This window comes from Cuculus canorus, chromosome 3 (assembly GCF_017976375.1).
Source record: "Cuculus canorus isolate bCucCan1 chromosome 3, bCucCan1.pri, whole genome shotgun sequence".
In the NCBI taxonomy this organism is placed as follows: Eukaryota; Metazoa; Chordata; class Aves; order Cuculiformes; family Cuculidae; genus Cuculus; species Cuculus canorus.
In genome coordinates, this window is record NC_071403.1 from 22,370,731 (window position 1) to 22,397,923 (window position 27,193).

At 42.2% G+C, this 27,193-nt stretch overlaps 1 protein-coding gene across 1 annotated transcript in view; it reads right to left on the reverse strand.

The window, feature by feature from the left end:
- The window catches only part of UBE2J1 (ubiquitin conjugating enzyme E2 J1), a 36,200-nt gene extending 13,667 nt beyond the window's left edge, over positions 1–22,533 (reverse strand). The window contains exons 1-5 of the mRNA XM_009571072.2: positions 22,375–22,533; positions 7,940–8,013; positions 6,105–6,236; positions 5,147–5,231; positions 3,619–3,724 (exon numbers count right to left, since the gene is read on the reverse strand). Of these exons, the coding sequence (XP_009569367.1) occupies positions 3,619–3,724; positions 5,147–5,231; positions 6,105–6,236; positions 7,940–8,013; positions 22,375–22,405 (428 nt within the window). The 5' untranslated portion in view covers positions 22,406–22,533. The remainder of the gene's footprint in view (positions 1–3,618; positions 3,725–5,146; positions 5,232–6,104; positions 6,237–7,939; positions 8,014–22,374) is intronic.
- Between the last annotated feature and the right edge of the window lie 4,660 nt (positions 22,534–27,193).

Here is a 27,193-nt window from a genome sequence, read left to right on the forward strand (position 1 = left end):
TTCTCTTCCCCAGGACGAACACTCCAAGCTTTCTGAGCCTCTCCTCATATGACACACACTCCAGCGCACTCTATCACTTCTGTGGCACTGCACTGGATTCACTCCTGTGAGTGTGTCTCTTTCCTGCACCCTGACCTGGACACAGCCCCAACCTGGGCTGTGCTCCAGATGTCTCACCAGTGCAGAGTACACAGAAAGGATCACCTCCCTCCACCTGCTAGTAATGCCCTTCCTAATGCAGCCCAGGATACCATTAACCTTCTTTGCTGCAAGGGCATGCTATTGTCTCCAGATCAGCTTGGTGTCCACCAACGTTCCCAGGTCCTCTCTTCCTAAGCTCCTTTCCAGCTAGTCAGCTGGTGTTATTCCTCCCCGGTGACAGGGCTTCACTCTTTGTTGAATTTGATCAGATTCCTCCAGCCTGTTGAGGTTCCTCTGGATGGCAGCACAACCTTCTGGTGTAATCAGCTTCTAGTTTTGTATCTAATACAAACTTACTCGGGGTGCACTTTGTCACATCATTCAAGTCATTAATGTCACTGAATAGCACTGGCTCCAGCATCGACTGCTGGAGCCCTCCAGCAGTAACCAGCCTGCAGCCGCACATTCTGCTGCTTACCGCAATCCGTTGAGCCTGGCAGCTCAGACAGTTCTTAAACCACCCTACTGTCCCCACTCACCTAGGCTGTACTTCAGGAGTTTCTCTATGAGAATGGTAAGGAAAACAGCACCAAAAGTCTTGCTAAAGTCAAGATAAACAAAATTCACTGCTTTCCTCTTGTCTGCTAAACTATTCAATCATAACCACAAATCTAACTTTATGTTTATGTCATAAAAATCATTCAGAAGCAGTTGCTTCAGAATTTTTTGTTGTTGTTTCATTATTATTATTATATTATACATTACATTTATTATTTTATATATATATCATATATTATTATTATTATTATTATTATTACTACTACTACTACTATTATTATAGCTGTCATTGAAGAGTAGCCACGAACAGGTTGAAAGCTTGTGGGTAAAAATTAGAGATGGAAGAACCAATGGGAATGTTGTGGTTGGTGTATACTACAGGCCATCTGATCAAGGAGAGAAAACTGATGAAGCCTTCTTCCTCCTAGCTACAGGAGGCTTCATGCTCACAAGCTCTCATCCTACTCGGGGACTTCAACCACCCAGACACATGCTGGAGAAGTAGCACAGCAAGCTGTAGGCAATCCAGGAGACTCATGGACTGCATCAAAGATAATTTCTTAGTCCAGCTGATAGAGACCTTCACCCAAGGAGATGCAATACTGGACCTTATGGTCACCAATACAAGCGAACTCATCAGTGGCATTAGGAATGGTGGCAGCATGGGCTGCAGTGATCATGCACTGGTGGAGTTCAAGGTCCAGCAGGATATGGGACAGGTGAGGAGTATAGTCAGGACACTAAATTTCAGGAAAGCAGACTTCCAGCTCTTCAAGGAATTACTTGGTAGGACCCCCTGGGACATGGTCCTCCGAGACAAAGAAGCGGAACAGAGCTGGAAAATATTTAAGGAAGCTTTCCACAAGGCGTAAGAGCACTCAGTCCCCGTATGTAGAAAATCAGGAAGGAAAGGGAAGAGACCGGCATGGCTGAGTTGAGACCTGCTGGTTAAACTGAAAAAGAAGAAGGAACTGAACAGGCAGTGCAAGCAGGGACAGATAACGTGGGATGTGCATAGAGATGCTGCCCAGTTGTGTAGGGATGAAGTCAAGAAGGCCAAGGCGCAGCCGGAGCTGAACTTGGCAAGGGAAGTAAAGACCAACAAGAAGAGCTTTTACAGGTACATCAATCAAAAGAGGAAGATCAAAGAGAACGTACCCCCACTGATGACTGGAAAGGGGATCATGTATCAACAGATGAGGAAAAAGGCATAACTATTTTGCCTTAGTCACTGATAACTGCGCTCCTCATCCCTCCTGGGTCGTGGGACAGCAAGAAGGTGACCAGGGGGGTACACCCCCTCCCACAGTAGAGGAGGATCAGGTTCACAAATTCCTGAGGAACCTGAACATAGATAAGTCCATGGGACTTGATGAGACATATCCCAGAGTCCTGAGGGAACTGGCAGATGTGGTTGCCAAGTTGCTCTCCATGATATTTGAAAAGTCATGGCAGTCAGGAGAAGTCCCTGGTGACTGGAAGAAGGGTAACATTATGCCCATTTTTAAAAAGGGTAGAAAAGATGACCCTGGGAAATACTGACCAGTCAGCCTCACCTTAGTGCCTGGGAAGATTGTGGAATAGATCCTCCTAGAAGCTATGCTAAAGCACATGGAGGACAGGGAGGTGATTAATGGCAGCCAGCAAGGCTTCACCAGGGGCAAGCCCTGTCTGACCAACTTAGTGGCTTTCTATGATGGGGTAACCGCAGCAGTGGACATGGATAAACCAACGGATGTGATCTATCTAGGCTGCTGTAAAGCTTTTGACAAAGTCCCCCACAACATCCTTCTCTCTAGATTGGAGAGATATGGATTTGATGGGTGGACAGTAAGGTGGAAAAGACACTAGTTGGATGGTCATATTCAGAGAGTAGTGGTAAACGGCTCAAAGTCCAGATGGAGATATGGGACAAGTGGTGTTCCTCAGGGGTCCGTATTGGGACCAGTGCTGTTCAATATCTTCATCAATTATGAAGATATTCCTCTCCTATGAAAATAAATTATGAAGATTTATTCCTCTCTTGTGAGACCTCATCTGGAATATCATGTCCAGTTCTGGAATCCTCAACATAAGAAGGAAATGGAGCTGTTGGAACGGGTCCAGAGGAGGGCTACAAAGATGATCGGAGGGCTGGAGCACCTTCCCTACGACGACAGGCTGAGAGAGTTTGGCCTGTTCAGCCTGGAGAGGAGAGGGCTCAGAGGAGATCTTATATTGACATTCCAGTACCTGAAGGAGGCCTACAGGAAAGCTGGGGAGGGGCTATTCTTAAAGGCTTATGAGGATAGGACCAGGGGGAACAGGTATAAACTGGAGAGGGACAGATTTAGACTAGACATTAGGAAGAATTTCTTCACCATGAGAGTGGTGAGACACTGGAACAGGTTGCCCAGGGAGGTTGTGGATGCCCCGTCCCTGGAGGTGTTCAAGGCCAGGTTGGATGGGGCCTTGGGCAGCCTGATTTAGTGGGATGTCCCTGCCCATGGCAGTGGGCTTGGAACTAGATGATCTTTAAGGTCCCTTCCAATCCTAACGATTCTATGATTCTGTGATTTACATAAGGGAAATAATGCATCATTGTTTTGGTTGTTTTCTCCCTCACTTACACTTACTATCAATTCCATCACACTCTTTTTCCCTCCACGCTGCAATTACCACTGTATCACAACGGTAATTATATCTCTAAGCCTGAATTTCAGACAATTTGACTACACAATGCTAGAAGGAACAGAGCCCACTCAAAACATTTCAGCTGACCAAGTTCAGAGTTTGCACAGTGTTCAAGAGCAAAATTTATACAAAGCATAGAAGCTTTTTATATTTGGAGTAAATACAAGAGAACAGACTGAAGTGACAGACTTTCTACTCAATGCCTTACCCTAAAAGAGTACCCACAGTAACAAATTTTGTGCTTACTTCTTTGCAAGAGCTCTTCTTTCTTCTGGTGTATAATCCAGAGATCCTATTGCTCCTTCACCTTTGGTTGGCATAAATCCGATAATGGCTAGTAAAGCTGTTCTTACTAGAATGGGAAAACAGAGACATAAATAAGGTTGCAGAAACAACTATTTCATCTCACTCTACACTCAGTACAGAAAAGTTGTAGTTCTGCCTGCAAAACTTCCTTTTGTCCAAAGGAGTAAGTCTGAATTTCATACAAGCAGCACTGTTGGGTTTGGTATACAGCAAGGCTTTCTTCATTTTTTAAATTTCATATTATAAATGAAAGGTAAAGCCTTGTTCTTCTGCCAGCCAACGCAGAGAAAAAAGAGAAGTTGTCACAAAAATATTGCATCAATATAAAGATTAAAGTTCCAGACTTTAAAAATGGATTTTGAAGCAAAAAAGGTAAGGTAGAATTAACATATAAATGGAGCGGAAGAAGGGGATCCATAAGGATATTTCTTTTTGTTCATATTTTCTATTAGACATGAATTCTGCAATTTAGTGCATGCAAGCTCAGTGGTTTTTTTATGCAATGTACCACAGAATTTGTTCCTTTTATGTCATCACACTGGAGAAGGAGCTTACTTAAATACTAATAACGGCTCATAACAGAACTGTCATCTAAAACATCTCGCTTGTCAGTATCTATTCTTCAGTGTTGTTTTAAACAGTCATGAAACATAAGACTTCAAGACACTTTGCTAGTAGATTTGGTAAATAAATATCACATAAAGGTAAGTACCACAAGACAGAGATATTTACACCTCCTACTTAGAACATGTTTTCTACTCTTTGAAGAAACAGGAGACTTCACAAAAGTTGAAGAGTGGTCTGCCAGAAAATTCCTAAGATCTTATCAACATAATTTAAAAGTGCAACCAATACCCAAAGAAATACTTGATGTACTGTACTCAGGAAAACTAAAATTATACAAATAAAGAAATATTGCCTTGGATTAATTGTGCCAACTCTCAATTTCTGTTATAATGAAATTTTAAAAGAAGAAAAGTAGAAAACATTCAGTTATTCTGTACTCAGACCACATTGCCTCTCCTCTGGAACATTCAGAAATACAGCATCAGAATTAAAAGCTGACCACACTCTCCTCTATCACTGTTCAAGCTTGTTTTAGTGATTAATATAAAACCAGGGCAAAGTAATAGGATTTAAAGTATTTTCATAAGAACAAATTTTTAGGGGAAAAAACCCACAAACCCAAGACTATTCTAAGTAGTCTGAGAATCCGTAATGCTTGTGCATCCAAATAAATAAAAATAGTTTCTCAACCCTTTCACCCCACATTTATTTAATACCATTCCCAAATCTAACTACATTGCTCTTTCATTACTTTAGATTTCTCAAGTTCTTCCATACTTTTACTCCCTCAAAATATGCCTCTTCTTCCAATACAAACAATCTTTGTGATTTGTGATTTTTTTAGCAATTTAAAGACCTAGTTGCTTGATGGGGTAACATTTTCCAAATAATTGTTACTTACTACTCCATGAAGGCTGCCACGTTTCAGGATGATGCCCTGAGATGCTTAAACAAATTTTCTTCCCCACTTCAAACCTGCCATTGGCCTTCAAGGGAAGAAGAAGGATATAATAAAACATGCTGGAAGGTAACCGTTGGAATTTGGTACAAGTTTTAAAAATCATGACCAAACAAATCTATATATAAATAATACTTGAAAATTATATTACCACCAACATCACAAAACTGGCATTCAGCTTTCTGAACACAGAAGTCCCACCTGCCTCTAGTCATGCAGGAAAAAACGCTTAATTGATACAACATGATCCAATATGACACGGTGGCTTGCCTTTTGCTCCTCTAACCCACATACAACACATGCAGAGAGCCTGAAAAGCATAATTCTATGAAACTATGCACAAATGCGGGGCTTTGCCCCAAAGGTTGTAGTGAGGTGGGTCCTGGTCTCTTCTCTTAAGTAACATGTCATAGGAAGGGACAAAATGGACTCAAGTTATGCCAGGGAAGATTTAGATTGGATATTAGGAAAAATTTCTTTACTGAACAAGTGGTGAAAGCAGGCTGCCCAGGGACACAGTGGAGACATCATCCCTGGAGTAGTTAAAAAATCATTGATGTAACACTTCAGGACATGGTTTAGTAGATACAGCGGTGTTGGGCTGACAGTTAGACTTGATGGTCTCAGAGGTCTTTTCCAACCTTAATGATTCTATGATTTTATATGACCAATGCCTCCAACAGAGACCAAGAGGGACCATGGAGAGACATTTACATTCTCTTGGAGAAAACTTCCATTTATTAGGTGCAAAGTTTCATGTAATTACAGAATACTGGCATCATTAACTGTACTACGCCACCTTTCTTTAAAAGTTACATCACCTTAAATGCCAAGAATCCCTCTCAGAGACTTATGGTTAAAACTGATTACACAAAAAGGAAAAGCTAGTAAACATGCTTACCGTCAGCAAAATAATGCTGGGTGGTTTCATGGGATATTCAGGTGGCAGTACTATTCGCCCGTGATAAATCCCTCCATCAAAATCTGAATCTGGAGGGCCTCTAACAGTAAAGTGCCATTCAAAAAGATTATCCTAGAATGCCCCCACCAAGGGGAGCAGAAAAAAAAAGAAGGAAGAGCATGTCAAAGAAGTAGACAACTAAACACCATTTCTTTGAAAAAGGACAGGCTAAAGAAACAGTACACAGCAGAAGTTTTAAGAAGTCAAATGGGGAGTAAGACAACCGTCACAGTACTAAGATTCTGGTTAAAAGGATAAAATATAGTAGCTTTCTGGTAATTTTCTTACGCAATGGCTTTGTTGAAATCTTCAAATTCATTATTCAGCTCTTCACTCTAGTTGTATCAGTTATGACAAGAGTTCTACTACTTGACAGACGGAAAACTGAGTCAACTAAAGGAAAACTGTGTCTTTTTTTCCCAATGAATAATAATTTCCGGAGAACCGAGGGGAGGCTTACACCAGGAAAGAAGATAAATGACAGCTTCCCAAAAATCCCTTCCATGCCCAAGTCAACACACAGGGACTTGATTTGCACCCCAGAAAATTTCCATCCTCTTTTTGTTCTCTGTAAAAAATTTTGAAACAGCTACAATGCCTTACTACATAACAGATACACTTTGAAATTTGGAATAGAGTTTTTGTTGGACACATAAATAATTTCTTTTTAAGCATCATTTCTTTGGGGTTCTGTGTTGCACTTTGTGTATCAGATCTCATGACACCCACAACTTCCTGACTATTTACAAGCGGAACAATTCCTACTGTTAGGACAGGAGTCCAAACGAGGTTTGCTGTCAGTGAATGAGATCTCTCAACTATCCAAACAATGGTATCACAGGGCTGTGACTGCCCACCTAGTCAGTTTTTTCAAGGATGGGAGGTAACTGCCAATTGATTCCAGCACTTCCTTTCACCTTCCACTGTTCTCTTCCCAGTTAGTCACTGTTCTAACTCAGAAATAAGACCTTCATGTAAGTTAAAAGACAGCGTGAATTAAACCCTGCATTTCACCACAGGAAGGAAAAACACAAGGTACAGACAAAAAATAACTGATAGCAAGGTATACTTTATAGCACATAGGAACATGCTATTTTCTGTAAACACACTAAGTGTGCTATGCATTTCTGTGAACAGCTAAATCAACGCCCCAAACTGAATACAATGGAACGTTGCCTTTTTTATTATTACAGCTAAATCAGAAGGGCTTTCTGTTAAAGCTTCTAACCACCAGAACTTCACCATCCTCTCAGCCCAAAAAACTTAACTGGATATTTAGAAGACTTACAGAACCTAATACTTAAGCATAATCTAAGCATTCTCTCTTACAATGCATCCAGAATCACACCCATTTATGTCTTTCACAGGGTTTCTGTAAGCAAAATAATGAATTGTGATAGATCACCTAGTGTTTTGTTGAGCAACTCAGCAACTGAGCCAGATGTCAGGTTGGAGTGTATAAAGCTTAACTTAAACATAACGCATTTACGCAGTCTCAAGAAGGAGATGAGGGAATAAACATATTATACCTGTGCAATAAAATCACTCAGGTGCAATGTAAAACCAGTATTATGTATTTTCACTAACAACCTGGAACTCCACTACCATTAAAGTGGAATTCTGCTGATTTCCATCATAGGAAAAAAAGAACTTAAATCAATTTTAAAAGGTCTGCTAGCATCTAAGTGTGTACATTACAATGTCCATATGCATACAGAGAACTTAAGATTACATATTAACAACACAGCCTAATTACAAGCTCTTGAGAAACAAACCTCCAAAGGCTGTGCATGATAATGATCTGTAGGATCCTTCAGTTCTGCAGCTTCTTTCATCAAACGTTTAACAGCTGGAAAAGAGCAAGTGTAAGACATGAAACTAAAGAAAAACATTAATACACAGTGCACAAAAACCCCCAGACATTTGAAGAGCTCCTTTCAGCTAACTCATCTTTTTCAGCACATCCCAGATTCTTCAATGGAGTTAATAATCCAAGACACAATATAAATTACTCACGCTGAATAAATCTTAAATGAGTTATACAAGCATAAAGTTATGAAAAATATGTTGTGTGGTCACAGAATTTCTCAACACTGAACATTGGGACTAAAGTAGTTTTACATCATTAATTGCACCAAAGACATGAAGGAAAACATAGATGTCATTAATGAATTTTTAAACTTTAAATACAAGATGTAAGAGACTAATAACCTCAATATTTTATCATAAAAGACAGCACGTGCATCTTTAAACAACTGCTGGAAAGATTTATCCTGACAACTCCCGTGACTATTACATGACTACTCATTCAATTATTCCAAAGGAGGCCACAATAAGACTGGAGAGAAACGAACACAGCAGTAGTATGAAGTTTTATACTAGATTTGAAAACACATATGCCCAGCCAGAAAACTTTACTTGGGACCTTTGTAATTTGAACCCGACTGTGGACACACAGGTACTTTGCTATCCTAAATTCAAGACAGTCATTAGTTACCCTCTCCAATCTTCTACTTCAAAACCTCCAGTATCATCTGTATTTTCTACATATCCTTTTTCATTTCCCTCTAGTAAGTTCTGTTACATCACTTGTCCTGTCAGGTGCTCTCATGTGCCTCATTTATTAGCGTCTAATAAAGAACTCTGTCAAATTGAAAAGCAGACTAAATAAGAACTACAAGAAATTCAAGGAGGCCACCTCTTGAACAAGATTAGGTATAAAGTTCTTACTCTCTCCTGCTTAGTGGAAAAAGCACAAATATCGGTTATCCCTTTAAGCAACTACATAGGAACAGGATCCCTTAATCCATCCTCCACATTCAAACCATGGATGTCCCTCCACTCATGTAATTAAATACAAAGAAGAAACACTGCCCAAATTCCCTTACAGTGTAAGCATAAAGATACCGTGAAAGTGAACCATAGTTCCTTGATTTACAAAGCCTGGCATCACCAGCTGACTGCAGGCTGTGTAGCACACTCAGACCCCAGGGCTTTACTAACTTTTACGACACTTTGAGGGAAGCTTCTCTAACCTTCCCACAAAGGAATTTTGATTTCAATCTACCATGAAAAGTTCTTTTCCTCCTTTACGCTTCTTGACAGCTAGGAACAACAGCTCGAAGTTTGAGAATTTCACTTGTTACAACCCAAAAAGCAAACAGACTACATGGAAATTTGTTGCTGCCAGTTGTGCCAATTCTGCTGCTGCCAAGGGAAGTGGCAATTAAACACCATATAGAACCCACGAGGTCACGTCACAGGCAGCAGTGTCCATGCTCTGCTGAAAAAGAGTTTGTGTCTTTCATCTGCATAAAGGGTAACCAGCTCATTAGTGAGGAATAATGAGAAAACCAGCCTAGACTAGAAAAGGCTTCAGACCCAGCATTGCTTCACAGTCAACAAGCCTGGACACTTGCCTTCAGAGGAAGAGTGGCACACATCATGATGAGCTAATTCAAGAGTGAACACCCCACAAAGCAGAAGAATAACCATGGGAAAACTGAGAGCATATGTAACAAAGTCTAACAAAGACAGAATAGCCATGGATAAGGCAGACAACTGTTACTGAGACTTCCAAGATGAGGAACCAAGATAGAAAAGAACTACAATGCCCCTGTATGAACATCAGATGCAGTTACCCACATTAACAGAGGGAAAGCTGACTATTAAAGAAAAAACCAAATAATTTAAGACTATTCTAACAAATTCTACCGACACTCAGAGAAAGGTTTGTACCCAGCCTATCGACCCAAATCTGAGTACAGGGTCTTTGGAAGCGCACATTTGGATTTGTCCCCAAAGCAAAAGCCTGTTTACTGCTTTAGTTCCAAGGCTGTGCCTTGGGTGCTATGTACCAGCAGCTGGCAGGCAAAAACACTGAAACCAAGGGTGTGCACTTGGAAGTAACTGAGACAGCAGCCGGGTAAGGAGAAAAAGCAGGTGCACGCTTGTTAAGTAGAAATTAAAACAGAAGCAGTTTAAAGTATGGGGTTTTACCTTTTTTTTTTAATCTTTAATTAACAGTGACAATGTATGTATTTTTAATAGAATTATTTTATCAAGAAGCCAGATTATAGATATTTTTAAGCAGCCAGCGTAAAATACACTGAAAGAATATGCAATATTATTCCACTCTTGCAGCATAAAACACAGCAAAATATCTAATTCGGCTTTTGTATATCATAGAGATAACGTCCATATGAAATGTTTTCTGTACCAAGCAACTTAGGATACCTTAAGAGAAGGAAGTACATGTACACAAAGAAAGGCTGCTGAGGAAAAAAAGCATGTACATATGAAGAAAGTCTGCAAAGCTGGGCTGTTCAGCCTGGAGAAGAAGGGCTCCGAGGACACCTTACTACATCCTTTTGATACTTACAAGGGGCTCATAAGAATCATAGAATAGTTTGGGCTGGAAGGGACCTTAAAGCCCATCCAGTTCCAACCCCTCTGTCATGGACAGGGACACCTCCCACCAGACCAGGTTCCTCATCCAACCTGGCCTTGAATAACTCCAGGGATGGGGTATCCACAACTTCCCTGGGCAACCTGTGCCAGAGCCTCACCACCCTCATCATGAAGAATTTCTTCCTATGTCTAGTCTAAATCTTTCCCCCCTCCAATTTAAAGCCATTCTCCCTCATTCTATCACTCCGTGCCCTTGTAAAAAGTCCCTTCCCAGCTTTCTTGTAGCCCCTTCAGGTACTGGAAGGTTGCTATAAGGTCTCATTGGAGCCTTCTCTTCTCCAGGCTGAACAATCTCAACTCTCTCATCCTATCCTCCTATGGGAGGTGCTCCAGCCTTCAGATCATCTTTGGAGCCCTCCTCTGGACCCATTCCAACAGCTCCATATTGTTTTTATGTTGGGGATTCCAGAACAGGACGCAATGCTCCAGGTGAGGTCTCACAAGAGAGGGGCAGAATCAGCTCCCTCAACCTGCTGGCCACGCTTCTTTTAATGTGGCCTAGGATACAGTTGGCCTTCTGGGCTGCGAGCATGCATTGGTGGCTCATGTTGAGTTTCTCATCAATGACCACCCCTAAGTCCTTCTCTACAGGGCTGCTCTCAATTACATCATCTCCCATCCTGTATTGAAACCGGGGACTGCTCCGACCCAGGTACAGGACCTTATACTTGGCCTTGTTGAACCTCATGAGGTTTTCACAGGCCCACTTCCCCATCTTGTCCAGGTCCCTCTGGATGACATCCCATCCTTCTGGTGTGACAACTGCACCACTCAGCCTGGTGTGATCTGCAAACTTGCTGAGGGTGCACTCGATCTCGCTGTCGATATCATTGATGAAGATATTAAACAGCACTAGTCCCAGTACAGACCCCTGAGGGACATCACTTGTTATGGATCTCGATCTGGACATCGAGCCATTCACCACCACTCTCTGAATGTGACCACCCAACCAATTCCTTACTCACTGAACAGTCTATCCATCAAACCCATATGTCTCCAATGTAGAAAGAAGGATGTTGTGGAGGACTATGTCAAAAGCTTTACAGAAGTCCAGCTAGATTACAACCATTGCTTTTCCCGTGTCCACTGCTGTGGTTACCCCATCACAGAAAGCCACTAGGTTGGTTAGGCAGGTCTTGCCCTTGCTGAAGCCTTGGTGGTTGCCTCTAATTACCTTCCTGTCCTCCATGTGCTTTAGCATAGCTTATAGGAGGATCTGTTCCATGATCTTCCTAGGCACAGAGGTGAGGCTGACAGGTTGGTAGCTCCCAGGGTCATCTTTTCTGTCGTTTTCAAAAATGGGCCCAGCGCCGCTCTTCTTCCAGTCACCAGGGACTTCTCCTGACTGCCATGACTGTTCAAATATCATAAGAGAGCAGCTTGGCCACTACATCAGCCAATTCCCTCAGGGCTGTGGGATGCCATTTGTCAGGTCTCACATACTTATATATGTTCAGGTTCCTCAGGTGGTCATTAACCTGATCCTCCTCTACAGTGGGAGAGGGTGTACCTCCCTGGTTCCCTTCTTGTTGTCCATTGACCCAGGAGGGGTGAGGAGAGTGGTTGCTGGTAAAGACTGGGGCAAAAAAGTTGTTGAGTACCTCAGCCTTCTCTTCATCTGTTGATACAAGTTCACCATTTTCGTTCATCAGTTGGGGTACGTGAGAGAGACTTTTCACCACAGCCTGTACTGACAGGACACAGCACAATGGTTTTAAACTAAAAGAAGGTAGGTTTAGATTGGACATAAGCATTCTTCACAATGAGGGTGGTGAGGCACCGGAACAGGTTGCCCAAAGATATGAATGCCCTATCCCTGGAGGCGTTGAAAGTCAGGTTGGACAGGGCTTTGAGCAGCCTGATCTAGAGGAAGATGTCCATGCCCATAGCAGGCAGGTTAGACAAGATGATCATTGAGGGCCCCTCCCAACACAAACCATTTTGTGGTTCTACTTCCACATTGCTGAAAAATGCCAACTCTCAGGCTGCAAAGAACAGCATGGGCAGATAAAGGTCCATTCTGAGAACGTGTGATCCAGTGAAGAAAGCACTTGGGCCCTCCTGATCTAGTGGGACGTGTCCCTGTCCATAACAGGGGGCATGGAACTAGATGATCTTAAAGGTCCCTTCCAACCCAAACTATTCTATGATTCTACGAAATTGTTTCTTTTTTAAGCATAGGTGTAGTATTCATGAGCACTGTCCCTCCTTTGGCTACCAAAAACCGCAGTGGAAAAAAGAAATGTAATTCACAAAGTCTGCCTGCAACAAGTACATGAGATTCCTACTCAAACTTCATTAAAAGGAGTTTTGATTCAAAATACGGTACTTCAAAATCACACTGAGTCATCTGAGCAAACATTTGGCAATGACAATTCTGAAAAATGAGAACAGTTTGGACCCATCCAAAAAAACAAATTGCGAACTGCCAGTAAGGTCAAAAAGTATCACTAAATCAGCCAGAAGAAATTCAAATTGAGACATTTAATTTGTTGAAGACAGGTTTTAGAAACAAAGTAATCAAGGTATTTTTTAATGTGGCACGACTGTTATGAAAAATAACCATGCTTTCACTGGTACACTCAGCAACCATTTATCATAATGTTTAATGTTCAGTGAAATTAAATACTGAGGAAATTTAGTTTCTGGGCTAAGTCTAGAGAGCAAAGGAGAATTCCCACCACAGCAGAAGGCTTCAAAAAAGCAATTATATTTAGCTTTACAGGGCTTTGTTTTGTTAGTGGTCTTTTGTATATAATAGGAAGGCTTCTAGTTCATTTTTACATTATCAGTAAACAGTACATGTGGCAATCAAATGAGATGACCAATATTAAATTAATGTAAACATAACACACAACATTACCACAAGATCTATTTCAGCAAAACAAAGTTGCATGCCTTTTGCTCATTGGAAGTACAGAAAATCTCATACAAGTGCCAACTCCCTCCAACACTCAAAACCCAAAACCCCAGAGATTGTTACAAGCTTCCTGAAGATCTGCCACAACTTGTCTACAAAAGGCAACCAACTCAGGTACAAGAGCTCAACAGGAGAAACAGACTTGGGCAAGGGGAATGGTAGAGGTGAGGTACATGACAATGCAATCAAACCCAAGCTAGGAAGCACTGGGAGGCAAAGGTCTCAGTTCAGCAAGCTCAGCCCCTAGTACTTCAGCACACGCAATTTTTTCATCACATGGACAGACAGCACTTAGTGGACACATAGACAACTGCAGGATCATTAGTGAAACAAATTCAAATTTAGTTGATAAGGGTTATGCATGACAGTATCTTCCTCAAATGCATAGCAACCATTTTATTCTACTGATTTTCATTTCTTCTGTTTGAAAAAGAAAGTGCATAACAAATCCAAAAGAGACGGCTTAAAGCTAGAGATCTCCTAATCTTTTAAGTTGACTTATGTGATCCAGAAAAAAAAAAAGGAATAAAACAACCCGACAGCCCTTACTGCTTCAGCAAATGATTTCTACTTTTTTTTTTTTTTTTAATTTTTAACAGCTGCTATAATTTTTTTAGTTTTCCCTTATTTTGAATACAATTTAGAGGTCTATCCAGGAAAAATACAGAAAAAGTAGTTTGATCCCACAGCTCTGCTGACCAAGACAGCGTAAGTAAGGGTGCAATTCACTTACTGAACCCAGGTTTTCCAATGAATGAGTGAAACTCTTATAAAGTTTCTCTGGGATTAAAAGTTGTATAACTAATCAGCTCACGTCAGCTACTAGTGAAATATAAGTCATCTTCACTACATGTTTGTCTATATACACACACACACTCATATATACACACACAGAGATATCATTCCTTTAGTATATGGGCCATCCCTTTAAAACATACGTTGAGTTCATATAATCCATGACTTTTGGCCCCATTAGTCTTTCAGGGCAGGAGAGATTGTGTGTGTGGTGCTGGTATGCTGCATCCATAGCTCACAGCTGGTGTATCTGGTGCAGCCCATGCCCACGGTCTGCAGTCTGAAGATGTTAATCTTAGGGAAGCTGCTAGGCACCAGTTGCTGAAGCCAGTTCTGTTTCCATCACTGCTGCACTTTGCTCGGTTTCCCCAAAGTTCATTCTTCATTAATGTGGGCGATTCTTACTTTAGTGTCCTTAGTATGGCATATAGCAACAGTAGTAGTGATGACATAAAATGGCAGATTATTTAGCAATTAACTTAATACAATTTCACTTATCAGCTATTCTCACCCAAAATCAAAACCTCTTGAGCTACACATCAGACTTCCTGCCTGATTTTGGCTGGGATACAGTCAATTTTCTTATAAGCAGCTGCACTTCTCATTAGTGTCAGCATTTCTGTTTCAGTGCGAGAATAGTGTTGATAACACATATTGGTTTTAATAGCGGTGAGGCAATGTTAATACTTGGCTAGGACAGAATTTATTTTCTTCACAGTGGTTGCTTTCTCTAGATTTTGGTATGAGAAAACTGCTGAAAATACTGATGTTTACAGTTGTTTCTGGGGAAAACAAGGACTTTTCTCAGTTTCCCATATTTTACAAGTAAGCAGGCAAATTAAGCTGCGAGGAGCAGTGCCAGGACAGCTGAATCAAACTGGTCAAAGAAAGTATTCTATACCATAAACGTCATGCTTAGTATGAATGAGGAAGTCTTCTGGGCACAGTCTTCTTTTCCTTGGCTTTTCTGGTCTTGGTGGTCCCTTGCTCTCAGTGCTCCTCAGTGTCTGGTTTCCACGTTCTCTGCACTCACTTCTGTGTTTCGGTGGTTTCTGTGCCTGCTGTGATCTTCACATTCAGTGGAACTGCAGTGCTCGCTGTCTTCACCATATGGCATTCACTGCTGGAAGCACGGGTTTCCATGCTTATTGCTCAGTATGGCTAGGTACCGTTTTGTATATTTATTAGTAATAATAATATATATATTTATTACTATTAATCCCACAGATGTGTTTGCCTTTGCCCAAGGCACAAATAACCCTGACTGTCTTCCCTAGCAAATCCATTGTATGCACTAAGTGGACTTTATCCCCTCTAGAGTACGTGGAAGTTTTGACTGGGCAAGACCAGCATGATTGGTAGACCCCCTAGGGTTAACGAACCAGGTGGCTTTTGCTAAATGTGTATTCCAATGTTTGAAGGTTCCACCGCCCATCACTCTTGGTGTAGCTTTTAGCAGCCCATTGTATCACTCAATCTTCCCAGATATATCCACTTAATGCCGTGATCTTTGGCCACTGCTGGAAACAAAGAACCATGCAGCTGTTCACTGATTGCTCCACACTCCCCCACCCCCCATGGGATGAGGAAGAGAATCAGAAACAAAAATGATTAAAACTTATGGGTTGGGATAAAAACAGTTTAACAGGACAGCAAAGGACAAGAAGAAACAATAACTACAATAACAATAAAAGGAGACAGAAAGTGAATGATACACAACCCAAGCCACTCACCATCTTGAAAACTGACTGCCCCGCAAGCTCCCAATCCAGACTCCTCAAATCCAAGCTGCAAACCATGCTGCCAACTGCACCATGAACAGCACCCCCAAGCCAGTTACTCCCCCTTATATACTGAGCATGACACCACGGTATTGAACATCCCTCTGGCCAGTCTGGGTCAGCTGCTCTGGCTGTGTCCCCTCCCAGCTTCTTGTGAAAAATCTCTACCCAGGCAGACCTAAGGCAGTCACCAAAGCAGGCATATTTAAAGCAAAGAGTCATAGCAGACTGGAGAGTTATGAAACACTTCTATTATAGCTCCCTGATACAGTCAATGGTATTTTGTTAAGTAGTGTTGTACTCTATAAGAATAGTTTAGGCTCTAAACAGGTTCACAGCAACATGCACAGTGTCACTAGGTATGTCACTCACTCCATTGTGGATGTGATTTCCCCGCACAGCTTAGAACTACAAACGATATATGATCACTACTGAACTAAAAACAATAAAGATAAGGGGGTGAGAGGGGCCTTGGGATAAAAGTACCCTGAAATATAAATTACAATCCTTTTGCAGAATACAGTGTCCAATGGTATCTATGCTAGAAAAAACCACATTACTACACTTTCAAGTGAGCTTCAAGACCACATTGCTAATGCTCTTCTCTGCCTCTGCATTCCTTGTGTTTATAATTTTGTCCCCATCTTTCTTAACCCTTTTGGGTTCATGTCTGTCTTGAGTTCCTGTGTGTATTTTTATATGTAATTTCATAAAAATGTGACTATATTTTCATAAGAAATTGTGTAGCAGTTTATAGTCACTTGCTTTTAAATCAAGACCACATCTGAAGTTTCACTAGGACCAAGATACCTCATCTTTCTTCATAAAAAAACCAAAACATTCTTCTCAGTCATATCCATATAAAATAAAATCCCTGGAAGACAGATGAGACTTCCAGTTGGGCAAGTCCTTACACCACTGATGAGGAGAACATACTACATATTGCGTTTCTTTAAAGCTCTTTTCTAAAGCATTCCCTACTGCCTCTGCCTATGATGGGACAGTGGACTACACAAATCTGCTCTGACAAGTCAACAACTAAAGTACATACAAACAGGCAGACTTGCAACAGACCATGCAAAGGTTGCCAGATTTTTTTCAGTCTTCTGGAATTAGAAAGCCAACAGTTGAAGTAACCTGTAATGCCAACAATCCTTACTGCCAATGACCACCATATCAAACCTACATCCTCCAGTGCTAGAGGAATAAGCAAAATGAAGAAGAGTTAAAACTTCAATCCCAGGTGAACAGCATCACCATTTAAAGTACTACAGTCACTGCATTATTCTAAACATCAGAAGCCACAGAACATTATTTCTCCATATTAGAGAAATCACAGTTCTCTGTCTAAATAAAAGAAAACGGAGACAATAAAGTTGCTCATCACTCACTGCCTCTGTGATGTCTTCCACTAGTCAAGTTCTTACTTTATGATGATCTCAGTGTAACAAGACAAAACAATTGTTCTCACAAAATCAAAAAGCGTGAATGTAGAACTCTAAATAACTGCTCGTGTTTGGCTGCTGATCAGACCAGGCCAGGGCTGAACTGTGATGCCCACGTATATCCTTTAGCAAGACCCATAAGCCTCCTGTACTCATATAAAGTACTGACAACTGAGGGGGGAAAAAAAAAAAAAAAAAGGAGAGTACTCGCTTTCCTCTCCCCCTTAGAAATGACAGACCTGTAAGCACCCATTTTGCTCAGAGCAGCAGGAAGTACAGGACTCTTTGTAGTTACCATTCAAAACAACTGTTTAGGCAACATAAAGGGAGATAAAGCTTATCAAATGCAAGGTACTTGTTGAACACATCAAGATCAAACAATGTCTTCAGCTTTAAGAAATTCATAACATCCTTCCAACTTTATATTTCTAAAAATCTCTATATTTCATACACGGAAGTTAATGAGCAGTGTGATACCCACTGGCTGTTTTCTAGTAACTGTTTTTTAACAAATAACTGATGCCTCTTGACAAGGAATACTTGTTACTTGCAAAAAGTGTGAAGTGGAGAGAGAAGCACAGTTTGTAGGAAATTCAGTAAATGTATTGAAGATAACAGCTAAGAGGATCATAATCTCTGCATGTTATATTCCCTGTGCATCCGAGATCCAAAAGAATCGTTCCTGGGCAACAAATGCAGGACGTGCATGCCATGCCTCCCTCCATGTGCTCTCCCCAGTTCTCCGGTGCCCTCACTAGCCAAACTTGAGATTAGGAGATCTGCTGAAAACAAACAAAATCCCACCCAATATCAAAATTACAAAGTAGTGCTGTCTGCAGTCTCTGTGCGAGTTCCTGAAAATAGCTGTTCATAGTTCTTCTACTGTGTCTGTGTTAATATCCGCTCAGAAGACTGGTAACATCCTACATGAAAGAGGGTGACTGTCACTACAGAAACAATGACTACAAGATTTTATGTCTGATCTTGCAGCAGGCTAAGGGTCACAGCTCCTGGCAAAAAAAATATAGAGATTATTCCAAGTAGCTGTCTTATAAATTTCAGAAAATAGGGATATTCCCAAAGCATGAAGAGGATGAAGCCTGTGCTTTAGTCAGCTGAGCTTTAATATTGATGGGAGAGGTTTATCAGCCATATGGTAGCAGTGTATATCAGCCCATTGACTAATCCATTTTGAAATCCTAAGACAGAAAATAGCCTGTGCTTTTACAAGTGCCCAAAATAGACATAAAAATATGAAGCAACAGCTTCAAAGGCTTTGCTTTATTGAGGCAATACAAAGAAGCTTGAAGTCAGGAGTGTGAAATTTCTTCCTTTCCAAAATTAAGCGCCTTTCGGGTGAGAAATAAAAAACCTCTGCGTTCACAGATGGTGTGAGGAGACAGCTTCAGGTGAGTGCCCCCACACCTCCTTGCCCTTACAGTGCGTAACAGAGAGGAGCCAGCAGCAGGTTAGCACACCACCCTTGTCAAGTCCAGACCTGTGGCAGCCACAACATGCACCTATGGTAAACCGAGAGCTGTCAGAGCACCAGCTGCACTGTTTCTCATCAACAGAGACACAGAGGCAGGGGAACAACTCATTTCAGGTTGTGGAGAGTTACCATCTTTCAGACATTTGGGGATGAACAAACATTAGCTGGATAAACTGGGAAAAGGATTAATATATTGATGAGGAGCAAACAGTAACAGGACAAAGCTGTATAGCAATATTGCTCTTTATGCGGTCCATTTGAAAGCAGACAAAAAGAAAGGCAGTAGAGACCTTAAGTGATCCTCATTCATCAATCAGGTCTAGCACACCTGCTCACAGAAGAGGGATCCATGTGTTTCTGTATAACCATAGAAAAACTTCAGTTCCTGTCATCACTCTACAGCAGAACTTGGCTTAAAAGTAGGATCAATAAAAGCATAGGTTTCTTTTAACAAAATTTTTCTTCTTAAAATATTTTGGATAATGCCTACTATAATCATTAAACTAACTTATACTAAAACTGTAAGTAGTATTTGCTTTCTTTAAAACTACATAACATACAGAAGTCACCATCTGCAACCACAGTTTGCTCAAGTCCCAAAGCAGATTTGAACAGGAGAAGCCTTTTGTGCAGGTATAAAATGATTACTTTTTTCCCTCTGTCTCAAGTTCAAACCTTCCAAATCCCTAATACTGACCAAGACCTAAAGGTTAGCAGCTTGCTTCTTCCTCTATTCAAGTCAGAGCAACAAGAACAACAGGCACAAGGATAGCCTTGGAAGACTCAGTTGCCAAAATAGTCCCTTCAGTCCACAGATGACACAACCATTTGAAAAAGGAAATACAGTGGATTTGGTTCCATGTATTTCAGTGCATTTGCATTGATTAAAACCACCTTAGTATTAGAACACTCTACATTTCCATCTTAAGCCTTCAGCTGAATGGCAAGTGTAAGATTCCATCACTAAACTGCATGTGTAATTGTAACAAGACAGCAATTTGTAAAACATACAAAAGAATACTAAATAACTGCATATCTGTATCTACCTGGACAGCAACAAAAGTGCCAGACCAAATCGAATAGCTACAATCAACTTGTTTTAATCGACAACTGCTGAAGAAATAGTATTGATTTTAATTTATCTATGTAATACCTTTTTGTCCATCTTCTTAAACAAAAGATTTCACACATATTAAGTAACTACTGAAATGAGCAATTTAAATAATATTATAGTGATACAAATAACTTGTAAAATTTCAATGTCCATGTGGGAAAAAATACTTAAATATGTTGATATGCTACAGAGCGTGTTTAGTTTTGGGAAGCAAAACTGACCCATTGTGTGAAGCCTTGCCAATTAAGGCTTATTTTGCTATGGAACAGCATAGATGCCGAAAATCAATTCCAGTAAAGAAGTTTTCTTTAAAATAAGCTAGAGAACGGAGGAACATTTCTAAACTAAACCATACATATCTGCCCTCTCCACCAAGATCCCAGGGGGACGTCACTCAGTACACCACCACTATTTCCAATGACGTGGCAAACCATAACTAGTGAGCATGTCCCTGTGGCATTGTAAATTCACCCATGCAAAATATCCAGCATATTTCTCCCCAAGAAAAGTCTTCCTTCCTAGTATTTTGAACCATAATTCATAGAACTATAATGATGTATATAAGATGTACTCGTCATTTGCTTTGTGATCCTTCTTATCTTCCAGTTATGCAACTTGGGTGTGAGGGACATAATTTAGTAATAGATACATCATCCACTTGAGGCATGTTTTGTAAATAAGCTGTCATTTACATTTGTAAGGAACAAGTCATCATAATGTTAAGTTTCTTCCCACCTTCTGTGCCTGTAATAGAACAGTATGATTAAAGAATAAAGCCACCATTCATCATAATAACATGAAGCTGCTAATACATACTTTCCAAAACCGGATGAGAGGAAAGCAGGGGCTTGACAGCGACCGACACATAAACTCAACTAAACCTTAGTAGCTGTGGAAGAGGTTTTGCTTTAGCAGTGACAGGCCTCCAGCTTGCACATGCAGCTCTCAGGAGACAAAGCCAGGCACTGCTGGCCAAAGGCTGCTGCTCCAACACAGCCATAAGGGAAGGACCTGAATCGTCATCATGGAATCACAGAATAGTTTGGGTCAGAAGGGACCTTAAAGATCATTCAGTTCCAACACTCTTGCCATGGGCAGGGACACTTTCCTTCCTAGGAAGCAAAACCTTCTCTTCCAAGCGCTGTTTCTCAAGACATCTCTTGAGGCATCCCTCTCACTTCAGGGATTCAATAGAAAGTATAGGAGTTAATAAGGCACAAATTTTAACACAGAATCCCAAGAAAAACACACACACATGCACATAATTACTGCATGTACAGTGACACTACTGTAAAACAAACTTACGCCACAGACTAAGCTGTCCTTAGCATCTGCCCCCTCACACACGTACTTGGAAAGCAGCAACACCCAAGGAAACAGTGCACAGCCACCAGAGTTCAAAGGTAGGCATCCACCAACCAGCATGAATGTGTGGGTTGGCGCGCACACACACACACACACACACACACAGAGTAGCCAGGGTGTTTTGAAGAGCATTAACAGCTTGGAGGGAGTTTCCAACGCCATGATACGGGGAAGCAAAAGCAACTGGTCAGCCTCAGCCGCACTGCCACCAACTCCTCGGCCCAAGGCTACCACCCACCTCTCCGTCATGGTGCGGGGCCCGAGGGAATGGCAGGAAGATGTGCCAGGGGAGGTTTAGGTGGGGTATTAGGAAAAGGTTCTTCAGTCAGAGGGTGGTGGAGCACTGGAACAGCTCCCTAGGGAAGCAGTCACGGCACCAAGCCTGACAACCACAGAGTCATAGAATGGGTTGGGTTGGAATGTACCTTAAAACCCATCCAGTTCCAACCCCTTGCCATGGGCAGGGAAACGTCCCACTGTATCAAGGCCCCACCCGGCCTGGCCTCAAACACCTCCAGGGATGGGTCTTCCACAGCTTCCCTGGGCAACCCGTGCCAGTGCCTCATCACCCTCAGCAAGAAGAAATTCCTCCTTATGTCTAACCTAACCCTTCCTTCAATTAGACATTATATTCAAAACCCAGACAATACCCACGAAGCGTTTTGACAACGCCCCCAGGCCCACGGTGGGAACGCTGGGCTGTCCCGTGAGGGACAGGACCTGGACCGGACGATCCCTGAGGGTCCCTTCCAGCCCAGGTCCCTCTGTGTGATCCTCCCCGCCCCGGCCCGCCCGGCGGCCGCGAACGGCGGCGGCCCCGGCGCCTACCCGGGCTCTTCAGGTTGTAGCGGGCCTCCATGGCCGCGGGCCCCGCTCGCTCCCTGCGCAACGGCTCCGGCACCGGACGGGGGCGGAGGGGACGAGGCAAGGCCGGGCCCTCGCTGCCCGCCCCGCCCGCGACGCGGCCCTGACGTGGCGGCCCCGCCGCGCGCCGCGCGGGACACGCCCCCCCCCGCGGGAGCCGCGCCCCCAGCCAGACCCGGTCCATCGCCCAGGCCACGCCCACCGCCGAAGCCACGCCCACCGCGAGGGCCACGTCCACCGCCCGGCTCCGCATGGAGGAGCCAGGCTGGCACCGCCCAGACCACGCCCACGGCAGAAAGCGCAGCATACTTCAGAGGTCCCGCCCACTGAGTAGACCACGCCCACCGTAGACTTGCCCAACGCCCAGGCCCCGCCCACCGCCCGGCCCTGCCTGGAGGAGCTCGGCACGCGCCACGCAGCCCACGCCTGCTGCAGAAGCCACGCCCACCGGCCGTCGCTGTCCGTCTCACAGGCCCCGCCCACCGCCCAGTCCACGCCCACTGAGCAGACCCCGCGCACCGCCCGGCCCCGCTGGAAGGGCTCGGCACACCCCGCCCACCATCAAAAACCAGGCCACAGCACAGGTAGATTGGTTTGAGATTTGGGGCTTGAAAAGGGGGCTTCCAGGACTGCACAGACCCACCAACACCTCACCCAAAATATTTATACTACACTGCAGTACTTAGTAGCATCTTTTTTATTGGCTTTTGGGATCACGAAAGCCTGAAATGGTGTCATGCACCAATGATTACTGGTTTAGGCAAGAATTACCAGAAAGAGCATGACTTGACAGACAGATCACATTTTCCGTGCCACAATGTCAGGACATTTTGTTTACATCTACAACTTTGGTTTCTCTGCTGCCTGGTTACAGCCACAGTACACCTGGGATAGTGCTTTAAGAGTCTATAGGTATTGAAATACATAATGAATTAAAGTGGTAATTATCTCATCAGTCTCTGTTTCCCTTTAATAAAGTAGAAGCTGCAAGAAACATGCCTGAGCTTTTATGTGCTTGTCTTCAACAGGACAAGCTTGAAACTCTTGTTTCTAGCTCAGGAATTAATTCTGTCTCAGTTACTTTTATATTCTTCCTAGTCATCTTTGTAAAACTGTTTTTTTTCATGTTTTGATGTCTCTTTTTCCCTCTTTGATTGAACAGCAATGGAAAAGTCTTAAAAACAGTTGAGTATGTCTATTTTTTTTCATTTCTCAGAACTGCAGAACAAGAAGTTACTTTTCCCCTTTCCTGTTCTGTTGTATATTAATGTTTTGGTAACAGCAGTACATAAAGAAATACTCTGCCGTAACAAATAGCTGAATTTTCAGAAGGGCAAAGCAATCTTCCTTTTTACAGGACAAACCTCTCCAAGTACTGTATGGAGTAAATAACATTTATAGCTCAAGGGAAAATGGTGACAGGCCTGGGGATTCTCTCTTACACCAAAAGCACCTCAGGGGGCATTTAATGGACAACAAACCTTTATGACATTTCAGCATTTCCAATTAGCATCAGCTGATCTGGTGAGCTGTGGACACTGTCATGTTTTCGTATTATTTTGGTTCTTCTTAGCAGGCATATCCCATCTTTCCTTGTTTGCCGGAACCATCTTGCTGTGCAGTAGGATAAGGTTTTGAGACCTTCTGTGACTAAATCGTGCCCATCCCCAAAGCAGGAGAGCAGAAATCTGGATTTACACGTAAGAGGTTCTGGGGTCTACTTTGATAGAAGGTAATTAAAAAAAAAAAAGGTATTATAATGTGAATAGTGTCATGAATTGAGAAATTATAGTTATTGTGAACTAGTTAGGAGTAAAATGTTGAGTTCCCTGTTCCGGGCCCTGGCGGCTATTAAGTGCCATTTTGTATAGTTCAAGGAGGAAGCACCTGCAGATAACATGAAAATGGGGTTTTTAGCTAAAAAAGGAAATTGACAGTCACTGTAACTACGTAATGGCTGAACTATTGAAAATAAACTGAAGAGACTTACATTTGAAGTAACAGGAGTTCATTGGTGGAACTTAGACATTTTCCCCATTTCAGTAATCTACATCACAGCCAGCCTGAGTGCTGGGTAATCCCCCCGTGAAATTGCACACAACTAGCAGTTCGAGACTGCTTTTATTCTCAGCCCTATTGCTAGTTAAAGGTCAGAGCTGCGGGAGCTGCATGTCAGCAGGTGAAACAGTGGATACCTACGAGGTAGTCAGTGTACGGGCAGAAATTCAGGGCTTAATTCCCAGCAGCTTCTTGGGGCGGGCACTGCCGAGCTCTTGCAGTCAGGGTTGCCAGTCCAGAGTGGCAGCCTCCATCCCCTTCCTGCCTCAGGAGGTCAAAAATGCCCTTTGGATTTGTGTTTTCACCTGCTGTTTGTTTAGCCTTTTGCACAGAGAAGCCATTTTGTGTTAGAACGGGTGTGCTTTTAAAACCAAATGCCAATTATAGCAGTGAAAATTGCAGTCAAATCCCACAGGCTGGCAGCACTTCATGTAGCTTGTGTATCCTGTCATATGATCCAGCTTGGAGAGAAAATAAACATGCTCAGCTGAAGCATATGGAAACTGAAAGTTTGCCTGAACACTGCTGCAACAAAGATTTGTTAGTTAATACCACATGGAATCCTTGTGAAAAGATTTTGTACTATTCCACCACCTTGGTTGTAGGATGGCAAGAATAATCGGTTTTGACAATTCAAACTATAAAAAACTGTTTGGCTTTAGTAAATGCTTTACATTGAAGTAAGGCTTCATTTTGGCCTACCCCAAGAAACACTAATAATTACTAGTTATTTTTAAAAAAAATCTACTTTCTAAAATGATGTTCTTGCTCATGTTTCTATGCACTTTTCTAAAGCTGAGGTGTGCTGATTTTTATTTTCTTTTGGATGAAAACAGATTCTGGTACAGCCACCTGGCTTCAGAGCAAAAGAACATATTAGTCCCTCGGCTGCAAAATAATACTACAATATTATTGCCAATCATAAGGTTTGCTAAAATGCATAATTCTTCAGTTGCAGCCATTTCTACTGAGAAAGAAAGGCCAAATCAGAGTAAATAAAAAAGGTAGACCGAATTCCTCTGGACAAATGCAGACTATGGATATGAATTTCCTGGCTGATTACCACTTCACAGCTAATGCAGAGAACCAGGAGCTTTTACAGCAGAGTTCATCATACCTGGCATACGTGTTCGCTGTAGATCCAACAAATAGTGCTTTAAAAGTTCCTTGTACTTTCTATATACTGAAAAGGGATATTTGTTCACAAAGGCTTGTAGCGATAGGAGAAGAGGCAATGGGTATAAACTGGAGAGGGGCAGATTTAGACTAGAGATAAGGAGGAATTTCTTCACAATGAGACCGGTGAGGCACTGGCCCAGGTTGCCCAGGGAAGCTGTGGCTGCCCCATCCCTGGAGGTGTTCAAGGCCAGGTTGGATGGGGACTTGGGCAGCCTGGTCTGGTGGGATGTCCCTGCCCATGGCAGGGGGGTTGGAACCAGATGATCTTTAAAGTCCCTTCCAACTGCAATCATTCTATGATTAGGCTGAGTCATATATATATATAGTTCTGTATCTGATACAAATGTATCGTGCATTTCCTCTCAGCTTAGAAGAATTACAAGCATTTCAGATAGAGCTCAAATAACATGATAGGTTAAGACTCTTGTTGAACTTATGTTAAAGGGTCAAAAGGGGAGCTCAGCAGGTAGGGATGGGAATTGTAGAGTCCAGCATGTGGAGCTCAGGGGATGGATGCCAAGAGGCTTCCAGCAGGAGCCCCCAAACAGGGAGTAACTCCTGAAACTTCTGTTTCTCTCGGAGGCAGGGTACCTGTGTGACAGAGAGGTTTGGGTTTTGCACATGAATCTGATGCATTCATGTATATTCTTGCAGATCTCATCTAGAGATCTAGATAATGTGACACTGAACTATTATTTATTTCTCCGGGCAGGTCATACATTTGGGTGAAGTAAGGTACATTTCAGCGATTTATACTATACATTAAGTAATTACCTAAAGTCAGTTAAGTGTGGGGTTTGTATGCTTTGTAGGCTGTCTCAAACTCAGCTACAAATAATTTCTTCTAGACAAGGTCTGAGATCACAAAAGCTTATGAAAATATAATAGTTCTTTGTAGAAAGCATTCACACTCTGCTCTCACTGATTCACAAAATGTAGAGTGGTTTGCTTGATTTATAATGCTACCCTTTCAATACAGACACAAAATAATTCTAGTCGGCTGTAGAATTAATCTCTAATGGAATTAAGGAATGAAATATTAATATGCCTCTATTATCAGTGGGAACAGATATGACTCACTTGGAAGAGAGAACATTATTGTGCTCATTGATGACTAATACAGTCTGAGCTTTTAAAATCCTTTATGTGAATTCAGACCTGGTAAATCTGGATTCAACAAGTGTGCCTCCTCCTCATCAATAAAAACAGGCACAGCATTGTGTAACCAGTGCCCTGTAGCAACTGCATAGATGCATGGTGCTTCTCAGGAAAGCGATTACTGTCTTTTCTTCAAGCTTAGCTCTAAAGCAGCTGCCTCACAAAATGGGAGGCTTTGGCAGCTTACTTCTAATTAGCTTTATTTCAGAAATGGAACAAAGAGAATGAGGGAAGAAGTTACCAGATTGCTGTAACTGCCCAAGCAAGTGAGTGCCTGATCTGGGCCATCCATGCAGTTTGTCAAACATCTTACAGTAGTCCACACTATGTGAAGTAAAAATAAAGAAACATATTTTTCACCTTCTTTTTCCACCCTGAAGAATGAGAA